This window comes from Leuciscus leuciscus, assembly GCF_965113295.1.
Source record: "Leuciscus leuciscus genome assembly, chromosome: 2".
NCBI lineage: Eukaryota > Metazoa > Chordata > Actinopteri > Cypriniformes > Leuciscidae > Leuciscus > Leuciscus leuciscus.
Genome location: NC_138726.1, coordinates 51,735,084 through 51,756,847, shown reverse-complemented (window position 1 = coordinate 51,756,847; position 21,764 = coordinate 51,735,084). Strand labels below are relative to the sequence as shown.

At 38.6% G+C, this 21,764-nt stretch overlaps 2 protein-coding genes across 3 annotated transcripts; one reads left to right on the top strand and one right to left on the bottom strand.

The window, feature by feature from the left end:
- Positions 1-150: 150 nt before the first annotated feature.
- man2b2 (mannosidase, alpha, class 2B, member 2) lies at positions 151-12,277 on the top strand. 2 transcript variants are annotated; one of them, XM_082155592.1, is made up of 19 exons: positions 151-360; positions 448-594; positions 2,368-2,473; positions 2,672-2,844; positions 3,742-3,857; positions 4,258-4,435; positions 4,537-4,735; positions 4,826-5,016; positions 6,157-6,346; positions 6,943-7,079; positions 7,228-7,505; positions 7,596-7,787; positions 8,860-9,103; positions 9,199-9,309; positions 9,423-9,615; positions 11,103-11,249; positions 11,400-11,506; positions 11,602-11,722; positions 11,822-12,277. In XM_082155592.1, exons 1-19 carry the CDS (start codon positions 229-231, stop codon positions 11,911-11,913), a joined length of 3,054 nt encoding a protein of 1,017 aa, XP_082011718.1. In that variant the 5' UTR covers positions 151-228; the 3' UTR covers positions 11,914-12,277. The 2 variants fall into 2 exon arrangements, 1 of the variants encoding a protein (XP_082011718.1); XR_014201920.1 differs by lacking the exons at positions 11,602-11,722; positions 11,822-12,277 and having other exon boundaries at positions 9,423-9,631.
- Positions 12,278-13,915: 1,638 nt separating this feature from the next.
- LOC309487928 (uncharacterized protein) lies at positions 13,916-16,857 on the bottom strand. The gene is made up of 7 exons (XM_082155912.1): positions 16,713-16,857; positions 16,474-16,616; positions 16,238-16,384; positions 15,409-15,462; positions 15,072-15,227; positions 14,431-14,553; positions 13,916-14,325 (listed from the first exon to the last, which is right to left on the bottom strand). The coding sequence occupies exons 1-7, from the start codon at positions 16,717-16,719 to the stop codon at positions 14,287-14,289; spliced, it is 669 nt and encodes a 222-aa protein (XP_082012038.1). The 5' UTR covers positions 16,720-16,857; the 3' UTR covers positions 13,916-14,286.
- Between the last annotated feature and the right edge of the window lie 4,907 nt (positions 16,858-21,764).

Sequence of the window (21,764 nt, the reverse complement as noted above, 5' to 3'; positions counted from 1 at the left end):
AACAAATGAGTAATAAATAAACAAATTAACATATATTTACATAACTGCAAATAAATAAATAAATAAATAAACAAATTAATTAATACATTTTAGTGGAAATGGTGAAGCTCCAATCCGAGCACAGCGAATGAAATAGGAAGTAAAAGTGCGCATGCGCACGTGCTCACATGCAGTCATGAGACTCTCTGAAAACACAGGTTATGATGTTCTGATAATCCTGTAGTGGCGATGATGATGTTTTTATCTTTATTTCTCGGTTTACTGCTCATGACAGTCTCTGAAAACGATGCGGTTGAGAAGATTCAAGCTTTCGTCGTTCCTCACAGTCACATGGATGTTGGCTGGGTGTACACGGTCCAGGTAAAACGCAGATTTCGATTTTAAATGACTTGTGTGTTTCCGTAAGTGGAGCTGTCAGGTCAGTGTTGTCAAACTCTTCTATCGTAGGAGAGCATGCATGCGTATGCCAGCAATGTGTACAGCAGTGTAGTGGAAGAGCTGTCAAGAGTCAAAAGCCGCAAATTCATCGCAGTTGAACAGGAGTTTTTCCGACTCTGGTGGGGGAATGTGGCATCAGATTGGCACAAGAAACAGGTAAGGACTGATTAATGTCTTATTGGGTGTTTTAGTTTTTATTATTATTACATATTGTGGGTAAATAAGTTTACCTTAAAACGCAAGGAATAAGTTTTCAAACTTGGAAAAAGAGAAACTTTGGGATTTTTTTTTTTTTGAATATATAAATAGTAGAAATAAAATTAAAAATAAATAAATGAATTGAATAAAATAAATAAAAAACAATTTAAATATTAATTCAGGGGCCGTTTACAAGACACTGTTTTCAACTAAAAACAAAAAACTTTGGCCATTCATTTACACCACAACGGCGCTTTGGGGACCTGAAAATGCAAACCTTTGAAAATGGTTTTTAAAGTGCATGTTTACATTAAAGTGCATGAAAACTATACAGTTATTGTCTTTGTGTAAACAAAAAAAAAAGAAAAAAAAAAAAAAGTGAATTTGTGAAAACGGTGATGTCATACAGCAGTCAATAGGCGCATAGTTTTTCTTTACAAAGTGACATCGCTAACTACTGGCCTCACATGAATAATGCAGCGTTTTTTAGTAGTTTTCACAGATCCGTGTGAATGGGGACAGGGCCGTAGCTAGAGGATTCGGGGCCTCCTGAAAAAATATTGATGTGGGCCCCCTCCACCAATATACTGTAAATAGATGAGCATGTAGGCCCACATATAACAGAAGAAGGTGATGTTGTTGTAAAACCTTTATTTTAAAAGTTACATTTATATAAAAATTACAACTAATACAGATAAATTGTTAAATAATAATTAAACCAATTTTTAAAAAGTAACATCAAAATAATGTTTTTTTCCCCCCATCAGTCTGTTATAATTCATAAATCAAAAAGTAGACATTTATAAATTGACAAGAATGCAGTCAAATTTAAAAAATAAAGTCATTTATTGTCTTATTTTTTAATAAAGATAATATTATTAAATAAAGCTAAAATGTAGTCATTCAAGTGCAGTCTGTATTCGTGTTTTATTGATGTAATAAATACATCATCAGCCGGCAGGTCAGGTGCATAATGCAATACGTCGTTACTCATGTCAACTTTTTAACTCTATTTACAATAGTGTAAAAGACAGGAATTTTGACCACGCAGGTCGATTGTGGTGCGCACCGATAATGAAGAGTGACAGTACCCGTCAGGCTGTGGACGGTAGTTTTCTTATTCCCAGCGAAATAACAATGCAACCTGTCTTTAAGAACGTCTTGATTGACTGGGATACAACAACTCTCCTGGGCTGGCCTCCCTCTCCTTCTTTTCATGGCGTTTCTGGTACCCTGATTTATGTTTTCTTTTCCCCGACATTTTGTCAGTCAATCTCCTGCTCTTCCACCAAGTTCATCATTAACTTCAGGCACTACCGCCTCAACTCTGATTGGTTCTGTTCACGAGCTGGGGTGGGACTTACAGTTTTATTGGGTCCATCTGATGTTTGTCACTGACTGAATAATTAATAAATACTTTAGATCGGACTAAACCATTTATAGGGAGGTAAGAGAATATTTGGAAAAAATATTTAACCAAATTGCATGTTTTTGTGGTTTTCATTTAAATCTCAGGCATACAACTAATATAAATATTAGAATTATTCATACAACAGGGGCCTATATAGTATAACTGCTGGGTTTTGTGGGGCCCCCTGGGCAGTGGGGGCCCCTATAACTGTCACCACCTTTCACCCCACTAGCGACGCGGCCCTGAATGGGGATCATTTTGACAACACATCTAAAAGATTGAAAACCCCTAGTTTAAGGTGACTTGTTTTTACCTGTCAGGTGAGACAGCTGCTGCACGAGGGTCGTCTGGAGTTCATAATCGGTGGTCAGGTGATGCATGATGAAGCAGTGACAGATGTAGATGATGCCATTCTTCAACTCACAGGTGTGTGACTGTGAACCCATCACTTACAAATGAAACTGTAGAGCATGTGATTTTGCCATGGTAAAGTGATGCTGACAGATGGCCTTACCATTAAATGATTACCATATTTATGTAACATCATGGCATTTACATAGTACTATGGTATTAGTGTTGCATATAGTTATAGCTCTTCTTACCCCATCTCTGTCTGGCTTATAGAGGGTCATGGTTTCTTGTATGAGACTTTTGGCGTTCGGCCACGTTTTGCGTGGCATGTTGATCCGTTTGGTGCGTCGGCCACCACTCCCATCCTCTTTGCCCTCGCCGGGTTTGACGCTCACCTCATCTCTCGCATCGACTACGACCTTAAAGATGACATGCAGAAAAAAAAGGTTGTACTTTTGCGTCAGTGGTTTGTACTTTATTTATTGTGGGAAATATGGTTTATACATCAATGAGCCAAAACATTATGACCACCTTCTTAATATGCTGATGGTCCACCGCTTGCTGCCGAAAAAGCGCTGACCCACCGAGGCATGGAGTCTACGAAACCCCTGAAGGTGTCCTGTGGTGTCTTACACCAAGACATTAGCAGCTGAACCTTCAAGTCCTGTAGGTTGCAAGGTGAAGACGCTGTGGATCAAACTTGTTGGTCCAGCACATCTCACAGATGCTCAGTTGGATTGAGATCTAGGGAGTTTGGAGGTCGAGCAACATCTAGAACTCTTCATCATGTTCCTCAAACCATTCCTGAACAATGTGTGCCATGTGTCAGGTGCTTTATCCTGCTGAAAGAGGCCACTTCCACCAGGGAACACCAGTGTCATAAAGGGATGTATCTGATCAACAATGTTTAGGTAGGCAGCACATGCCTAATTTACGTCCACATGAATGGCCGGACCCAGGGTTTCCCAGATCACCACACTCCCTCCACCGGCTTGTCGTCGTCCCACAGTGATCCTGGTGCCGTCACAAGCCTTGCCGTTTCAGAGATACTCTTGCCGGATCAATTTGGCCTTTGTCAGAGTCGCTCAGATCTTTATTCTTGCCCATTTCTCCTGCATCCAATGCATTGATTATGAGAACTGATTGTTTGCTTTCCATCTAATCTACCCAGACCTTAATATGTGGCCTTGTTAAGAGATGATCAACAATATGCGCTTCACCTGTGACTGCTCATAATGTTTTGGCTCATCACTGTACGTGCAACACTGCATATTTAGTTTTCAGAGTGTCTCTTAAATTATGATACATTGGTACATGTGATAATAATGCAACTGTATTTGTAGAATTTGCAGTTTGTGTGGAGAGGTTCTCCCTCCTTAAAGGAAAAACAAGAGATATTCACACACACCATGGACCAGTTCAGCTACTGCACACCGTCATACCTCCCCTTCTCTAACAGGTAACGTCCAGTAACATTTTTTATTTTTATTTTGTAACACCTCTTTTGTGATTTCTCCATTTTTCTTGCCGTTTGGGGTGAGTAACATTTTTTAAAAGAAATGTAACAAGGATGCATTAAATAGTGACCATAAAGACATTTATAATGTTACAAAAGATTTATATTTTAAAAAAAAATGCTGTTCTTACTATTCATTAAATAATCCTCAAAGAAATGTCACGGTTTCCACAAGAATATTAAGCATCACAACTGTTTTCAACATTGATAATAATAATAAATGTATAATAAATAAAAAAGTATTTTTGCACGATAGTATATAAAAGTTTATGTGTTAAACAAAAAGCATTTAAAAAAAAAAAAGTTTGAGGATGCTTTAAAAATTGATAGTGGTTGATTCCAGGTCTGGGTTTTACTGGAATGGTGTTGCCTTGTTTCCGAACCCTCCTAAGGATGGCATATACCCTAACATGAGTCTGCCAGTGACCAAGGAAACTGTAGAGCTGTATGCACAGACCATGGTGGACAACATCAGAATGAGGGCCCAGTGGTTCAGAACCAGCCATGTTCTCTGGCCTTGGGTCAGTTTAGCTCCATCATCCTGCAGGCTAACTTGCGCATTGTTTCTTTTATATATTCACTCATTAGGATTACAATTTAAAAGAATATGTTGTATTTACAGGGTTGTGACAAGCAGTTCTACAATGCATCAGTGCAATTCACGAACATGGATTTTTTAATGAACTACATTAATGAACACAGTGACAAGTATGGAGTTGCAGTTCAGTACGCCACGCTAAAGGACTATTTTCAGACGGTGCACCAAACAAATCTTTCCTGGGATGTGAGGGAAAACCAAGACTTCCTCCCTTACTCAACAGGTTTTCTCAACAGCTACTTCTATAATTGTGATTACTGCATTTCTGAATGACAAAATTGGTCTTGAATGGTCTTTTATCCTGGTTTCCTAGAACCGTTTCAGGCCTGGACTGGGTTCTATGGTTCCAGAAATATTCTGAAAGGAGTAGCCAGACGAGCGAGTGCCCTCCTGTATGCAGCAGAGTCTCTCTTCACTAGATACCGCATCAGATACCCAGAAGGCCCGGTTCAGAGAGAGTGGGCTCTAGACAAACTCAAGGCCCTGCGATGGGCTGTCTCTGAGGTGCCTGGTTTTGAACTTGTCTTGCTGTGCCACAATCATTTCCATGTGGGCAACTTTAGATAGAGTGGCGTTCGCAAATGACTATTAATAAGTTGCTATGATTTTTTTTACAATAAATGTATTTCATTAAAGGTGCCGTAAGCGATTTCTGAGAAACACTGTTGATATTTGAAATCAGCCCAAACAAACACACCCACATTGCTCTGAAATTCATGAACACTCAATGCAAGAGTGAATAAGTTGGCAGAACTCAAAAAAAAATTGGGGTAGGGTGCTCGGTTTGTTTTGGTGATTTCAAAAATCAACATTGGCCAAAAGTGTTTTTCACAAACTACTGATCCCACCTTTGATTTAAGTTTACCCTACTCAAACCAATTAATTATTTTGAGCATTAGGATTTAGTGTGCCTGAAGCGAAGTAAAATAATGCTTGGCGAAAAATAAAGTAACTTTGAATGAATGAATGACAAGGAAGAACAAAAACAGTACACATGAGTAAACACAAGCAAGAGTTGGTTATTAGTTGCCACCAGCTCCAGACAACAGCATATCTTAGTTCTGTTAAAAAGAGCAAAACCAATGTTACTCACGTCTGAAGCAAAAGAACGTAACCTAGCGTCTGTTTTCAGGTCTTCCCGCTCTTCTGGAAAGCTTTTCTAATATTAACGCGGGTCCTAAACCTCTTGCCTGATCATAACCCTTTTTCCCCAGCTTTTCTCTTTTGTAATGTCTCTCAGCCATCTCTCTTTCTACAGTCTTTCTTCAAATCTCCCTCTTGCTCACTCTCTGTCCTCCCCCATCATGAGTGGACACGCCCTCTACTGCTGATTGGCTCACTCTCCTCCTCCAACATGAGTGGACACGCCCCCTACTGCTGATTGGCTCACTCTCTCTCCTCCCCCATTACGAGTGGACACGCCTCCTACTGCTGATTGGCTACAAGTGTGTTGTGCTGCTTTGTCCGATCCACTTTTAACAGCGCTTCTCAGAAATCGCTTACTGCACCTTTAATATTTACCTAGTACTAAATTCCTTTCTCTCATGAAGTAGGCCCAAATCAAACATTATCCCTCTAAGATATTAATGGTTTGCATATGATAAGACATGATTTGACTAGCCATTATCTGGTCTGACATGCCAGGTTCAGCATCATGATGGCATCACAGGAACAGAATCCCCCAAAGTGGCTGATATGTATATGGAGCATCTCATGCAAGGCATGATGGGAGCTGAGGAACTCTTGGCAGCCATTTTCTTGCTTCCACAGACCATCAAACTTTCCAATGACATCCACCACCCACCCCAAACCAGACCCACCACAGAGAAGACTGGTATATTTCTGTATTTAGATTTGAATCTTTTCTTTTCTGCACATGGATATTCTCTGTCCAAAGACATCTTTATCTTTGCCTGTTAATTGTATTGGATTTATATTTTAATTCATATAAATTTAATTCAATATAATCTATATTTCATTAAATATATTAATAAATATAAATAATTAATATATAAATGAATTAAATATACCTTGAGTAAATATAATATAACCACAAGAAATGAGTAAACACTATAAAGAACTGTACTCGCTATTATATAGTTATCTTTCTTTTCATCTGTCTATCCAGTAAGCGCACAGTGCAGTTTTGTTGTCTGTATAATATTTTATTTTGTCCTAATATTCAAATTTACTGATACAGTAGATACACAATATGTGACTATAGCTTTTTGCCTCTTTTGGTTAATTATTTCTGTCATTCGATTTGATGACAGACTCGAACATTTTGTGCATTTTAATTATATTATCGTAGTCTTATTTGCCAGCACTAGTATCAAAATTAATAGTCATCAATATTAAAATATTGGTTTTGGTTGATCATGGGTCTAATAGAGTTTTTTTTTTTTTTTTTTTTTTTTTTTGTGGTTTCAGACTCAGAAAATGTTCTTGAACAGCATATCATCGTGTACAACCCTCTAGCCTGGAACATTTCAACATATATTAATATTTCTGTGCCATATGCAATGGCAGTTGTGCTTGACGATTATGGAAAGGCAGCACCGGCTCAGGTACCAAAACATAATCTGTGCATATTCCATTCTCAATATGTATACACTGAGATTTCATGTTCTTTCTCTTTATCCCAATCATTACTTCTATGATGACATGTAGTCATCTGTTGTTTCAACTGATAACAAACTCAATAATTCACTGCAGATCCAGCAATCGATGGAGTCCTCCACTGACTACGATCTGTTCTTCGTTGTTGAGCTGGGTGGACTGCAGTACAGAAAGTACATTGTGCAGTTCCCACAATCCCACTGTGACGCTGGGTCTGCGTGTGGGGCGACTCATGTGGCCAGAGTAGTGAAATTTAAGAAGAAGAATGTGAGCCAGTGGAAGAAGACAGGAAGGAAGTTGTTACCAGTGCTGAATGAGTGCTACAAACTAATGTTTGACCAAGAGACAAACCTTCTGCACAGCATCACAGACCGGCAAGTGTGTTTCATGCGTCTAAATCACCATAGTTTTGTTCAATGGAACATTTAAAAATGTCATTTTGGACCTTGCCTATCCAATTACAGGTGCAAAAAGATGAGAGTTCGAGTACAGCAGGACTTCTGGGAGTATGAGGCCAACGGGGACATTCACTCTGGGCCGATCTCAGACAACTACATCTTCACTGCCAACGGCTCTGCTGTTCCTGCATACAAATCTGTGGCCATGGAGATTGTGCCGGGGAAGATCGTTTCAGAGATACGTCAGTATTTCTACAGGTGAAAGAAAAGATGTTCTTTGAGATCCGTAATCTATTATGTCTGTCTGTTTTTAAGGCTGTTCTTCTCCTTGAAATACAAGTAAACAATGTTTTCCTTTATTTAAAGTAGCGATGTGACATTCAATTTCTAGTCGATACAGTTAGCTAATAAGTATTTTCATGTTGAGGCTGATAGCCGAGAAATGGTCGATATTTAAATTCTATGCTATTTCGTCTAAATAAATTCAAAGTAAAACACTAAAAACTACAATTAGTTGTTTTAATTGCTACAAAGCGAATTTAGGCATTATATTTAAAAACATTAAAACAATTATATTTGTTTTGCTTAAGAATGTATTTTACAGTGTTTTAAAGATTAAAGGTATAGCGGAGGATGTTTTACTTCCTGGTGGGTAGTCTAAACTATTGGTCCTCCTAATTGTCAATCATTCTGGTGAATCAATCAAACTTTTCAAAAAGTGGAGAGGGCGGGTCTTATCTAAAATTTGGAAAGATCCTCCGCTATACCTTTAAGGTAAGGTAATCTAAATGTAAAATTATAGGAAATAATCTTGCACAATTAAAAATCCAAAATAGATAATAAATAAATCCAAGAGATACCAATAAATAAATAAATAACTTGTGTTATAACAAAATGTCATAACTCAAAATGACAGGATATTTTCTGGTGATGTATTGCAGACTTAGCCAATCATTCTTTTTTGATAATCCATTACACTCATGCATTTGTCCTGTTGTCAATAGACCCTAGTGTGTGGAGTATGTCAGAAACTGAACTGAATCTGTAAGCTGTATTGGGTGTAGACAGCGTCAGTGATTATAATGGGTTCTACTTGCTTTTGACATGGCGTGACGCTCACATCCAGTGAAGGCAAATGTCCGGCGTTAAGCGACTGACACCAGTGGGCGGGGCTTATGGTGCATATGTTCATAACTCTTATATGCCAAAAGATCAAGGCAAATTCAATTTCTCATGACATGACCCCTTTAAACACCTCTCACATTTTCTCCAGAAACCTAAAAATCTAGTAGTATTTCTCAGAGTTAAAGTGTGACTGTTCTCTCTGCAGGGAGGAGGAAGACAAGAACCACACTTACTCGGTGGTCACCAGAGTGCCGGTAGGGTTTTGGGGTCACCTGGCTTGCTTCAGACTGGAGCAGAGCTATAAAGTGGGACCCCTAGAGGTGAACCGAGAGACTGTGTTCAGAACACGCACGAGTCTGCAGAACAACAGAACACTGTTTACTGACAACAATGGCTACCAGATGATGAAAAGGACATTCAAGAGCTTCGTCAACAACACAGTCTCCCGTGTAAGGATGCTTGACAGTTAAGATTCATAAATTATACTGCACTTTTGATGCACATCTTTTTTACACGTACATCTGTCGTGTGTTTACGTGCACAGAACTACTACCCAATGGTACGAGCGGCTTACATAGAAGATGATTCCAGCAGACTTGTGTTCCTCAGTGAAAGAGCTCATGGAGTGGCCAGTCTGAGTCAGGGTCAACTAGAAGTGAGGGCTTCACACATATTTGGCACTGTTATGTCAGTCTCTTAGGCCTTTCCCAGCAATTTACTATCTAAAAGTGCCATTTGTATTCTGTGCATTCTATGTCTGTGTATCAGGTGATGCTTCATAGACGGCTTTGGAACAACCAGGAGTGGAATCTGGGTTATAACCTGACTCTCAATGACTCCTCTGTGGTGCGGCCCGTTCTTTGGATGATGCTGGGATCCCCTACTGCAATATCATCCATCTACCAACAGGAGGCACTAGAGCTGCAGCACAGACCAGTGGTTATGCCTATTGACCAACCACGTGAGTTTGCAGACATGCAGGCATTTCTAGACTAGGTTTTTAATCTCAGCCCCTATATCTGTAAAAAAAAAAAAAAAGATTCCCTCAAAGTTCGAGTTATAATCCTTGCAAGAGCACAATTATAAACCGAACAAAGCCATGAAAGCGGACTAGTAATAGATGAGTTTACCTGTTCGGCTGATGACGTTTAATGTCCCCAACAACCTCTGTAGTCCCATTTAGCCACATGTTAGCATTAGCTTGCGCCTTTTACAACACAAGTAAAAGCTTTAAAAATATCTCAAGAGGGTTTTAGTGATATACTTATTTGGTAGAATAAAACGTGAAACTATCTTGAGCTTGTGTTCATTTTGCCAAAAACCCCTTGACTTCAGGACAATGGAACCGGAAGAGCAAAAATGCAAACTCATTTCCAGGTTTTGGCCTACAAAAATATGTCACCACTCTATAGTGTGCCCTCCACTGTCCATTCCAGTGAAATCACAAAATGACATGCATTCAAATACTCACTATTACTAATGTACAACTACTAACAAACTATGGAATAAAAATAGAAACGGTAATTGTGACCTTTTACCTCACAATTGACCATATGCACACAACGCTCTTTAAGAACTTGCAAGATCTAAACTTGCAGCTTGAACAGCTTTAATGGTGTAATACTTAATTTATAATAATTTATAATCAGTCACTTAAATAGTCAGGCCTAGCATTCATTTATTACTTTTTCTTGTAATTGCGAGTTCATATCTTGCAATTCAGACTTTGTAACTCACAACTCTAAACCATAAAACTAAACCATAAAAACTTTAACTGAAATAAAATAAAATAAAAATAAAAACTTTTTTTATTTATTATTTCAGCTAGTTGCCAAGCCAACATTTCTTGTTTACATTTAGTTTTACTCGATGTACTAAAATAACAAACTATAATGGCATATTTCAAAATGGCAAGAAAATTACTAAATCCTTAACTAAAATTAAACTGAAAATAAAAAGTATAAAAATAAAAAATATTGATAAAAACTGTAATAGTATCTCAATGATACTACAATAACACTGCTCTCTACATCGTTTTTATCATGTGCACAGACTCTGCAACTCGATTTGGCTTTTTCCATCATCATCCATCCACATGTCAGATGTATATTATTGTACTTAGTGCACCTACTGTTTTTTTATTTTTTTTTATCTATGGCTGTACATTTTAGTGTTTTACCTTAATGCAGTAATTCATATTTAATTATATTTTTATCATTACCTCCCTTTTGTCTGAATTATTTATTTTATTTTATTTTCTGTCCCCACCCTGTATGTTTCATAAAATATATAAAGAATCATAAATTTAAAAAAAGTTGTCAGTTGAGCAACATTTTCAACTTTAACTTAACTTAAATAACAAAACATTTTCCATATCATTTTTGTGTGTTTCGTACATTTTGGTAAACAAACAGAGACAAAGGAGTGTAAAATGTTCCCCTTGCACAGAAAAGCCACTGAATCCGAGAGAGAGATGTAGCGGTCCGTCTGTTCAGCCGGTTATTCTGCCCCAGAACCTCCACATGCAGACCCTCAGCGTCCCTGGCTGGAACTACAGTCCTGATCACACCCAGCACCTCCACAATCTCAGCACAGGTGATATACAGTAGAGTACAGTACACAATACACAGTTTAACTGCCAGCATGTCTCATAAACGTTATCTGAATGTTTCTGCACTGAATGTTTCTGGGATTTTCTACTTCAAAACAGAAGCTATATTCAAAATGTATATGTTGTTTTCCTAGGTGGAGAGAGAAAGATAGACTTTGACCGGATTCTTTTGAGGATCACACACCTGTATGAAGTAGGAGAAGACCCAGTCTTGTCACAACCCATCACTATTAACCTGAAGGTACATGAAATCTATTAATTTTTGGCATTTGCATTGATGGATTAATGTTTTACTTCTCAAGCAGTGCCATTAACAGTAAATTAATTCGGTAATAGGAAGTTATGCGGGGCATAGGGGAGGTAACTGATGTGCAGGAGCGTTCACTTACTGGAACATGGGATATATCAGACCTCCAGAGGTGGAGCTGGAAAACCAATGAAAGAGTACGAAAAGATGGTGAGTTTTCACCCTTGATGGATACCTACAGTGCTTGAATCAGATTGAATAGATGTCAGTACTAATTGTCATTGTTATATTTTTCCCCTCTTTTTACAGAGGAAACCGATTTTTTCAGTGGCGTAAGCCAGGACTTCAGTGTGACCATTCAACCAAAGGAGATCAGAACCTTTTTCATTCACTTTAAATAGACTAATTTGCAGAAGCCGACGATTATCTTCTGTGAAGATTGTTTATTAAGATTATTTCTAAAGTGTCAGTAATGATTTTAAGATGTGCACAATATGAATAATTGAAACTTCTTTGTTTTTTCTTGGGATAAATATGATAAGATAGTGTTAAGCATCATGCACAGTGGATTTTTGCCAACTGTTTGTCCTCTGCTTATTAAAAAAGAACAAATACAGTCTCTACTTCAGGTCAGTGGGTAAATGTAAACTTTCTTAGTTCAAGTGCAGTGCAAAAACTTCATCATCACTAACTATGTTTCCATCCAAAGTTGTGATTTTAACTTGTGCGCAAAATTGAAAAATCAAATAAACATATGTGAATAAAGCAGCGTTTCCATCCCATGTGTTCAAGAGGACAAAATCGCCAATCGTCTCACAATCATGTGAGACGCTTCAGGGAGGGAATTAAAGGTGCTGTAAGTGATGCGACGCGTTTTTTAGGCCCAAACATTTTTTGTCACATACAGCAAACATCTCCTCACTATCCGCTAGCTGCCTGTCCCCTGAACACACTGTAAAAAAATGCGGTCTCTGTAGACACCACAGGCTCCACAAATGGCAACAAAAACAAACTGGGCTCACCCGCACCACGAAACACAACAAACAGTGTTCCAGCCAATCACAGACAAGAAGCATTGGAGGGTGGGGTTTGGGGGGTTAGTGCGCGTGCACATGAAGGGGATGTGTGGTGGAGAGAGAAGCATGAAGAGGGAAGTTTGAATTATGGCCGACACACGACCAAAGAGACGACGTTTCGATGAACAAATTGCAAAGAAGAGGGACAAGGATAAGGAACGCATGAAGTCCCGAATTTACATCGGAAAAACTTTCGAAAGGTGGCGAGAACTCCGCCGGCAGAAGGGCTTCCAATCAGACATTCAGTTGCTCTGTTTTTGCAGAACAGATAAATCCATTTTTCTTTCTAAACTGACGTTCATGTTCGCCAAACCAACACAAGGATGTAATTAGCTAGAACTATGCAGTCAGCGTTAACTTTGGTGAATACAACATATATGTTTCTAGCAGCTAGCGATCAATCTCTATTGTAAATGGTCAAGCAAATTCACAGTAGGGCGACAATTTGTGTGAATGACTGTTTTCACCCACGGTTTGTTATGGATTTGAATGTTCATTTATAGGCTATTGACAACTTTGACTAAATTTGTTTACGACGCCGCCGTTGTTTATGCTCACTGGGAAACGCGAAGCTAACGTTATCTTGCTATTATTGCGTCCTTTTATGGGAGCTATAATTATAACCTCAGGTGGCGAAACGATTAAGATAATGTTTCTCTTTATCTGCATTCTGTTCTGCAATATATAAAAGCATTTATCTAACTTGGTGACATTACACATTGAATGAAGTATCAGTAAAACTTAACTTTGTTTGTAGTTACTATTTTGACTTTCCTTTATGCCGGAAGGGAGGGGAGGAGGGAGGAGACGGGATGAGGAGGAGGGAGGGTCTAGCTAGCCTCCGTTTTGTTTGACAACAATTCGAATGTCAACAAGAAGTTACGACTCCCGGGATCGCTTAGAGCACCTTTAAACCAAATCATTCTGATGACAGATTTTGGCTCAGGCGTTTCAGAATGATCAAACCAACATTTGAGATGCTGTGATGAAACTGATCCTCTGGTTAGTCCAGTTATGTGGTTATATCACATCCACTGTTGGGGCAAAGTTGCAGTGCGTTGAGGGATTTATTAGCTAAATTTGTATCTATCATAGTTTATGCACGTCTTCTTATCGGATGAAAAAACTTATCCGACTCAATTGAGCACATACGTTTTTATGCGCATCTTGCCGTTTCCATACAGTGTTTTTTTTAATGCGATATCCCAAAATTCACATAAAAATGGGTGGATGGAAACATAGCTATTAATACATTAATATAATTGTTGTCATGCATGTATGCTAGAAGAATTCTGTCTACACAGAAAATCATTCCTTATACCTGTAATTTTTTTAATTGTTACATTTTAATAACCTCTTATTTGAGTATTGACACTGTCCGTATAGCGACTGATTCTTACAGTATATGTTCTGTAAAAGGCCATTCTTACACCGTTTTACATTTTGAATTGTAAAGATATTAATTCATATTAATTAATTCATACTGGTTATTATACAATTTTGTGTTCAGAAACAAGTGCACATTATTTTTAAAAAGACAAACTTGGGTTGATGTTTTCATGCTCTTAAAATAAATATATAGAAATAGGGATATTATGTTTGAATATAGTATAATGTATTGGTGTGTCTAATAATGTGCCAGTTTCATTAGTATTATTAGATAAAATGGCGTCTTTTTAGGTGCACACACTCTCACTTTCACTGTGGAGATGTGGGTGTCTTCATCACGATGACAGGCTGAAAAAGACAGAAACGGTTTACAATCGAGAACTCTGCATCATATGTCACATCATTCGTTCTGGTCGCCAGCATGGAAAGGTTTATGAAATGAGCATCGCTTACCACATGAGATCTGGCAGTGCAGCAGGGAATCACCTTGCAACAGTACGCGGCGAGAGTGAGAGAGAGAGCGATCTGAGTCGCCTCCATGAGTTGATCCATTGAACTCAGCTGACTGAATCCCTGCTGTGTGAGTAAGGAGGGTAAACGATATATAAATAATTTAATTGGCAAATATTTCATAATCATGTAATAGCTGTTTTGTCAATCCCCGAGCCCTAGAGCTTCTGTTTACCAACCCTGATGTGTGAGTTGATGAATGTTTATATGTGAATTAAATCTGTTCATCATATAAAGTGATTGAGCCTCTTCAGAAAATTTGGACTAATCCGCTCAATTCATATGGATTAGTTTTACAATCTCTTTATGAACCTTCTGAAGCGTCAAATGGGTTTCATCAAAAAGATCTTCATTTGTGTTTTGAAAATTAACGAAAGTCTTGCGGGTTTGGAACGACATGAGGGTTAGTAATTAATGACAGAGTTTTTGGGTGAACTTTCCCTTTAATTTCTACATTTAGAAACCGTTTCAGTTAAGTTTTTGCTTTCCCACATCCTAGTATGCAGAGCATTATTTACAAAGGAGAACAACATACGGTGACAATAATAGAATTGAAATTTTCTTTTTAAAACAGTTTAGCTTACCTCTACAAGTGTACATGTATTGTTTTCAGGAACTGTCTCGTTATAATTGTAGTATAGCCAGCAGGCACCAGGGTATACATGTCGATTAGCCGTGGAGAAGAGACAGAAAGTAAATGTCACACATGTGACCACCTGCATTCCCAAACATGCCTTGAGCTGTTAAGAAATAAAATGACACACATAAGCTCAGAAATGCTTATTTCCTGACACATTCTGAATGGGTACTCAAAATTTCAGTGGGCTCATTCTACGTATAGAGCATAACTAGCATGATGACACTTTTTTAATATGAAATTTCCTTTTTTGTTGTTGTTGCTATGTGTCCAGATACTCTTACTGTCGGTAGGTGGAGTTTCTGCGCTGCTATCGCCACACTGCCAGCAACAATGCCCTGTTTAAGGAAAACATAGAGTTACACCAGGGATGAGCAACTTCTGTCCTGAAGAGTCACTGTCCTGCAGAGTTTAGCTCCGCCTCCAACCCTAATCAAACACCTGAACAAGCTAATCAATGGCTGCATCTGAAATCGCATAATTCACTACTATAAATAGGCGAAACACAGTATGTGACAATGACAAAACAATCATGTCCGAATTCACAGTATTCATAAAAGAGTAGAGAAAAAGTACCCTGATGACCTACTTCATCCGGCGAGATTCTGAAGTGTGCATATTATGGACACTTTAATATCCCATGAGGCCACAGGAGAGGATTTGTGAAACACAGTGAGCAACGCAACTTGGTGTCACATGATAATGACATTGTGGCGAATGTAGTTTGTCCGTATTACATTCATACTTAGCCTACACACACACTTATAATATAGAACATACTTTTTTTTTTTTTTTTTTTACAATCGTGAAGTAATTACTTATTCAACATAAGAACACAAGACAGTAGGCTATGCGATTTCAGACGCAGCCAATGTCTTCAGGATCACTAGAAAGCAGGTTAGAGAGAGTGTTTTTTATCAGGGTCACAGCTCTGCAGGACAGTGGCCCTCCAAACTCTGATTTAGCCGTCAAGGCATGAACCAGGTATTGGAACAGCTTACATTGGTTAAGACCAGCAAACCAACTTAAAATGGCTTTTAAGCAGGCTTATTAAATACGTAAAAAAAACAATGAATTATGCCTACAGTTAAAACACAAGGGATGAACACTTACAACGAAGGAAAACGCTAGCGTGATGGTGTCTGTCATCCATTCAAAAGACATTCTGAAATTAACCGGATGGCTGTGTTCAAAAGACAATCCTATATAAAACGGAATTCTGCAACCAATGAAGAAGACAGTCAGCGCGATCTCCGTCACCTGTGGATGAGACATATCATACAACTCTTCAGTAGTGGACGTGTTTCACAACACATTGTATTCTACTTTGACGCGAACTTTACGTGTACCCCTAAAATCTTGGGTTCTGCCTCCAGGTATTTGTATTTTTGACGTGGGTTCCTCTGGAAAGTAACTTCCACTAATGTCCCCGCTTCGCCTGAATCGCTCGCGCTCTGCGCTGCAACATCCGAAACATCTGCCTCGGGTTCGCCTGAGGAACAGCGTCAGAAGAAGTCTCGGATCAGTCCAGGTTCGGTTGTTGCAAATAACAATATATAAAATACACATTATTTATAAGATATCTTACTCGTCATTTTCTTCGGCTGGTCTTTATGTGTTCAAAACAATAGTTATATTAGCCTATATTGCGGTCCAAACTCCAAATCCCTGAAAAAGACTCCGTTATGGGGTTTTCGGAATGTTTCCGCCCTTCTCCCATCTGGAGCTTGAGGAGTTCATACAGACTTCTATGGCAATCCATTTTAACATCTAACCGTTACAATTTACCCAGCTAACAAAAATAAGTGACTGTTACGTAACCTAATCATGGTGACCAAACTTTCGTCATGTAAACGGAAAAGTGAAATTCCTGGATCATTCTTCTTGAATCAGTTGGTAATTTTTATATTTATTTATTTTTATATGGGTAGTGTAGCCTACATGCAGTAGTTTAACCTAATTTATGTTCTCATTTACCCAAACTAATTTAAAGGTTATTTCAACAGCTGTGAATGATGAATGCAGACTCAAAATGAATTCTATGGGATCAATTTCCCGCCTAAAGTATTGCAGCCACGGATCAAAAAATAATTAAGCGTAAAAAAAACAATAAAAAAACGTACAAATATATTGCACAAACTGAAAAAATAATGCAAAATGATCAGAAAAGCAAACAACGAGGTCACGGATCAAAATATAATAAGCGTGAATCAAGAAATAACAAGCATGAATAAAAACTTTAAACGCATTAAAAGTTATTTTGCACAAAACTTTAACTTATGTTCATGCTTTCTTAAAAAGTATGTTTTCCTTGGTTTTATTACTCTGTACTTCTGCTCATATTTTACTCTTTTGTACGCTTGTGCTGTTTTTCTCTTCGCTCTTCTTTCTATGTTCTGCGCTTGCTTTCCCAAATGTTGCAGTTCCAGTTTCATGTAAATTAGGGCGGGTTTAAGTGTCACCATTGGTCCACTAGTTCTAGATTGACAGCTACTCCTCTAGCCAATCAATCGAAGAGGGGAGTTGACGTCACACCAATGCGACTCGTGGCTACGATGCTTACTTATACAGGGGAAGACGACAGTTTAATTTAAATTTACAAAGACTTTCAAGCAGTAAAGCTAGAGTGTTTCATCAAAGAATTGCCGATTTGAACGAGAAGTTTGAATGAATAACTCGCTCGTAAAAACAGTAACTTGCCACCACCTACTGGCCGTTTTACTTTCATTTTAATCAATGACAATGATGGGCAATGTCGGTCCTGGGTGCAGAGTTTAGCTCCTCCAACCCTAATCAAACACACCTGAACCAGCTAATCATCGTCTTTAGGATAATTAATACTACAGACAGGTGAGGTTAAGTTTAACGTGCTGGTATATTTAGTTTGGGAATAGCTAGTAACTCCCGTGCCTACTCCAGTCCAGTGGTGGCGGTAATGCACAAGAAATAGTTGCAAACCGCCAATCAAAAAGAAGAAGAAGAAGAAGAAGACAGGTGAGGTCTTTATCGGAGTTGACGCTAAACTCTGCAGGACAGCGGCACTCCAGAAACAACGTTACCTATCCCTGATGGAGATGTTGCTGTATTCAAATTTGAAGCTATATTTAAAACATTAATCCTAAAGTAATGCAATTATGTAGCTATGTAAATAAACACAATAAGTATGTAATAAATCACTATATTAAATCCAACTGGTTTCTGTATATCTTCTCTGTAACACAATCATTTTCAATAATCTTTTGTCAAATTTGGCGAGGTTAAAGGGATAGTTCACTTTGAAATAAATTTTTGGTATGTTTTAGCTTACCTCAAGGGCATCCAAGATGTAGGTGTCTTTTTTTCCGCAGTAGTTTCAATTTTGATATTTTTAGGTCAAACCGTTCTTGTCTGTCAGTCATATAATGCAGGTCGATGGTCACTGTCTCAAAGAGCATGCACAGAGTCCAAATTAAAACAATTCCCCGTCGTCCAAATTAAACAATTCCCCATCGTAAGTACACATTGATGGCCTAAGACACGAAACGAGCGGTTTGTGTGAGAAAACGAACAGTATTTATATCGTTTTTACCTCTTATACACAGCCATGTCGAAGTGATCTGATCTGACGTGTACGCAGACTGGTGCATAGATATATACACTAGATGTCGCATTAAAGACATTCGTTCCAATGAACTGCTGTAGACAAGGCGACATCTAGTGTGTATATATCTATGCACCAGTCTGCGTACACGTCAGATCACTTCGACATGGCTGTGTATAAGAGGTAAAAACGATATAAATACTGTTCGTTTTCTCACACAAACCGCTCGTTTCGTGTCTTGGGCCAGCAATGTGTACTTACGATGTATATGACTGACAGACAAGAACGGTTTGACCTAAAAATATCAAAATTGAAACTATACTGAGGAAAAAAAGACACCTACATCTTGGATGCCCTTGAGGTAAGCTAAAACATACCAAAAATTAATTTCAAAGTGAACTATCCCTTTAATAAAAAAGGTAGGCAATGCGTAGCGTTGGCAGGTCAAAGTCCTAAAGTCTAAAGACAATGGCCGTTTTTAACTTAGTGTTTGCAAAGAATTGTAGCGTTTCATAACTGCAGGATGTTTCACTTACAGCAGCCTTAGCATATTGACATCATGAGCCAAGTAATATTGTTTAACACCAATTACCAGTGTGCACATTAATATTCTCATGTATCTCAAAAAAGATGAATTTAATTATTTATGTCCAGTTCAGATAGCTTTACTGCTTGAAAGTCTTTGTAAAGTTAAATTAAACTGTGGTCTTCCCCTGTATAGAGCTGGTAAGTCCCGCCCCTTCCGCTAACCCCACTGGACCTCTAGGTTGTAAAATCGTCAATGCAAGTGAATGTGAGAAACAAATTATTTTCTGGTCCTGTTTGAATTTTGCCATGAATGTGAACATATGTTGTCTGTGAATTTTTAATAAAATTTTTCGTGTGAAGAATGCTACAATTTAGCGGATAGAAGTTTGATACGGTTAGACTTTGTGTGAGAGCACTTTGTGGACTACAACCTAGTTTTTACATCAGACGGGAATCTGAAGAAAGAACAGCCCATTTGGTTTGAATGGTGACATTTGGGTACAAAACACACAGGCATCTCGATCTGTCTCCATAGGTTATCGCAGCATTAGCACCGTGATTTGACAAGTGGAGGGAAAATGTGTTATGGGGTGACCTCACATAGGCGACATGTAGTCTTTCTCGTTATGTCTTTTCCACAACTGCTAGCCAAAGAATCATACAATATACTGTCAAACTCGTAACATGAAAAATTATATAAAAAATTCACAGACAACATATGTTCACATTCATGGCACAATTCAAACGGGACCAGAAAATAATTATTTTCTCACATTCACTTGCATTGACGATTTTTCAACCTAGAGGTCCACTTGATGGGCGGGATGGGCGGGACTTACCAGCTCTATAAGGCCCTGTCCCAAATGGCACACTCCGGACTTGTGGACTTCCTCAGAGTCCACACTTTGGTGACGTCATGTAGTGCAGACCTATAGGGCTCTTGGCGCGAGTCCACGAGGGCGCATTGAGGTATTTTTGGGACAGACTCGATCGGCATGCCGGAAATAACGGTCTGGTTGTTGTTGGACAGGAGAAATCACATTTTTGCGCTCCGACGTCTTATCTGCATGTCCACTACACAGCCTAATTTTACAGTTCTATATTTTGATATTGTGCATATCACCTGGGCATTAGACAATAGATATATCATGCTTATTTAAATGATGTATACAGTTGTTCATAATAATACATAATGTTCCATTTGAACTAAGATTACAATTTCAAAATATAATTTAAACATTTTTTTCAATTTACAGGTTTCACTATTCATACTATGTTTACATATGACTCAGTAAAGCCCTGCCATTCGGTTCTATTTATTTAATGAATCATAATGCGATCGTATTATTAAACGCGCTATTATTATGTTTGAGACATCAACCACTAGCCTGGGAAAACCCAGACTACTTCCGGCGAATTTTAATTCTCTCTCCAGGATAGTCTGGAGAAGAGCCCATTCAAACTCATTTCTGTGCCGCCGAAATCGCGGCACCAATCAGAAACGTTTGGGGAGGGATTTACATGATGACGACAGCGCAGCGACGCTGAAGGAGATTTCATTACAAAGATGGATGCCGCCGTGGAACATCACTCGTTCGAATCATAGACAGTATATAAACGAATCAGTTATCGCGTCTGTTTTGAGCGATTTAAACTTACCGTTTTCGTTAAAACCGGAGCAAAGAACAACACTCGAAGCATACGTCATCTCCTTCATCGATCTGATTGGTTTTATGACTATCCAATTGCACCCAGAGGAATTTGAGCTACGTCGGTTGGTGACGCCCCTTTGGAAATGATTTGTCTACATAGCTTCGCCAGACCCTACAGTCAGTTTCAACTGAGAAGGGTCTGGTTTTAACCAGGCTAATCAACCACTGCTCGATGACCATAATGTTTGTATAAACTGTAGGTAACAACTGGTAAAATGTACATTTAGGTCATAAAAACAGTCATATTTTCTTCTCAGCCATGTCAACAATTATCTTGTATTAATCTCCTCCCATCTGTTGTCTGATTGGCCTTTCGCAAGGATTCCTGGGTAGTTAAAGTGCGTGGAGCCAAGGGTACAAAGGGGGCACTGCTGAGCACACTTCAGAGCGGTAAAATGCTGAATGGGATGGCCTACGGACTCGTAGACTCAGCGAGCACGCGCAATTCAAGTCCACGAGACCGAAAGTCCGCATGAAGTGCGCCATTTGGGACAGGGCCATTGTAAGCATCAGTAGCCACGAGTCGCATTGGTGTGACGTCAACTCCCCTCTTCGATTGATTGGCTAGAGGAGTAGCTGTCAATCTAGAACTAGTGGACCAATGGTGACACTTAAGCCCGCCCTAATTTACATGAAACTGGAACTGCAACATTTGGGAAAGCAAGCGCAGAACATAGAAAGAAGAGCGAAGAGAAAAACAGCACAAGCGTACAAAAGAGTAAAATATGAGCAGAAAATGCAAGAGAGCACAAAGTAAAGAGTAATAAAACCAAGGAAAACATACTTTTTAAGAAAGCATGACCATAAGTTTAAGTTTTGT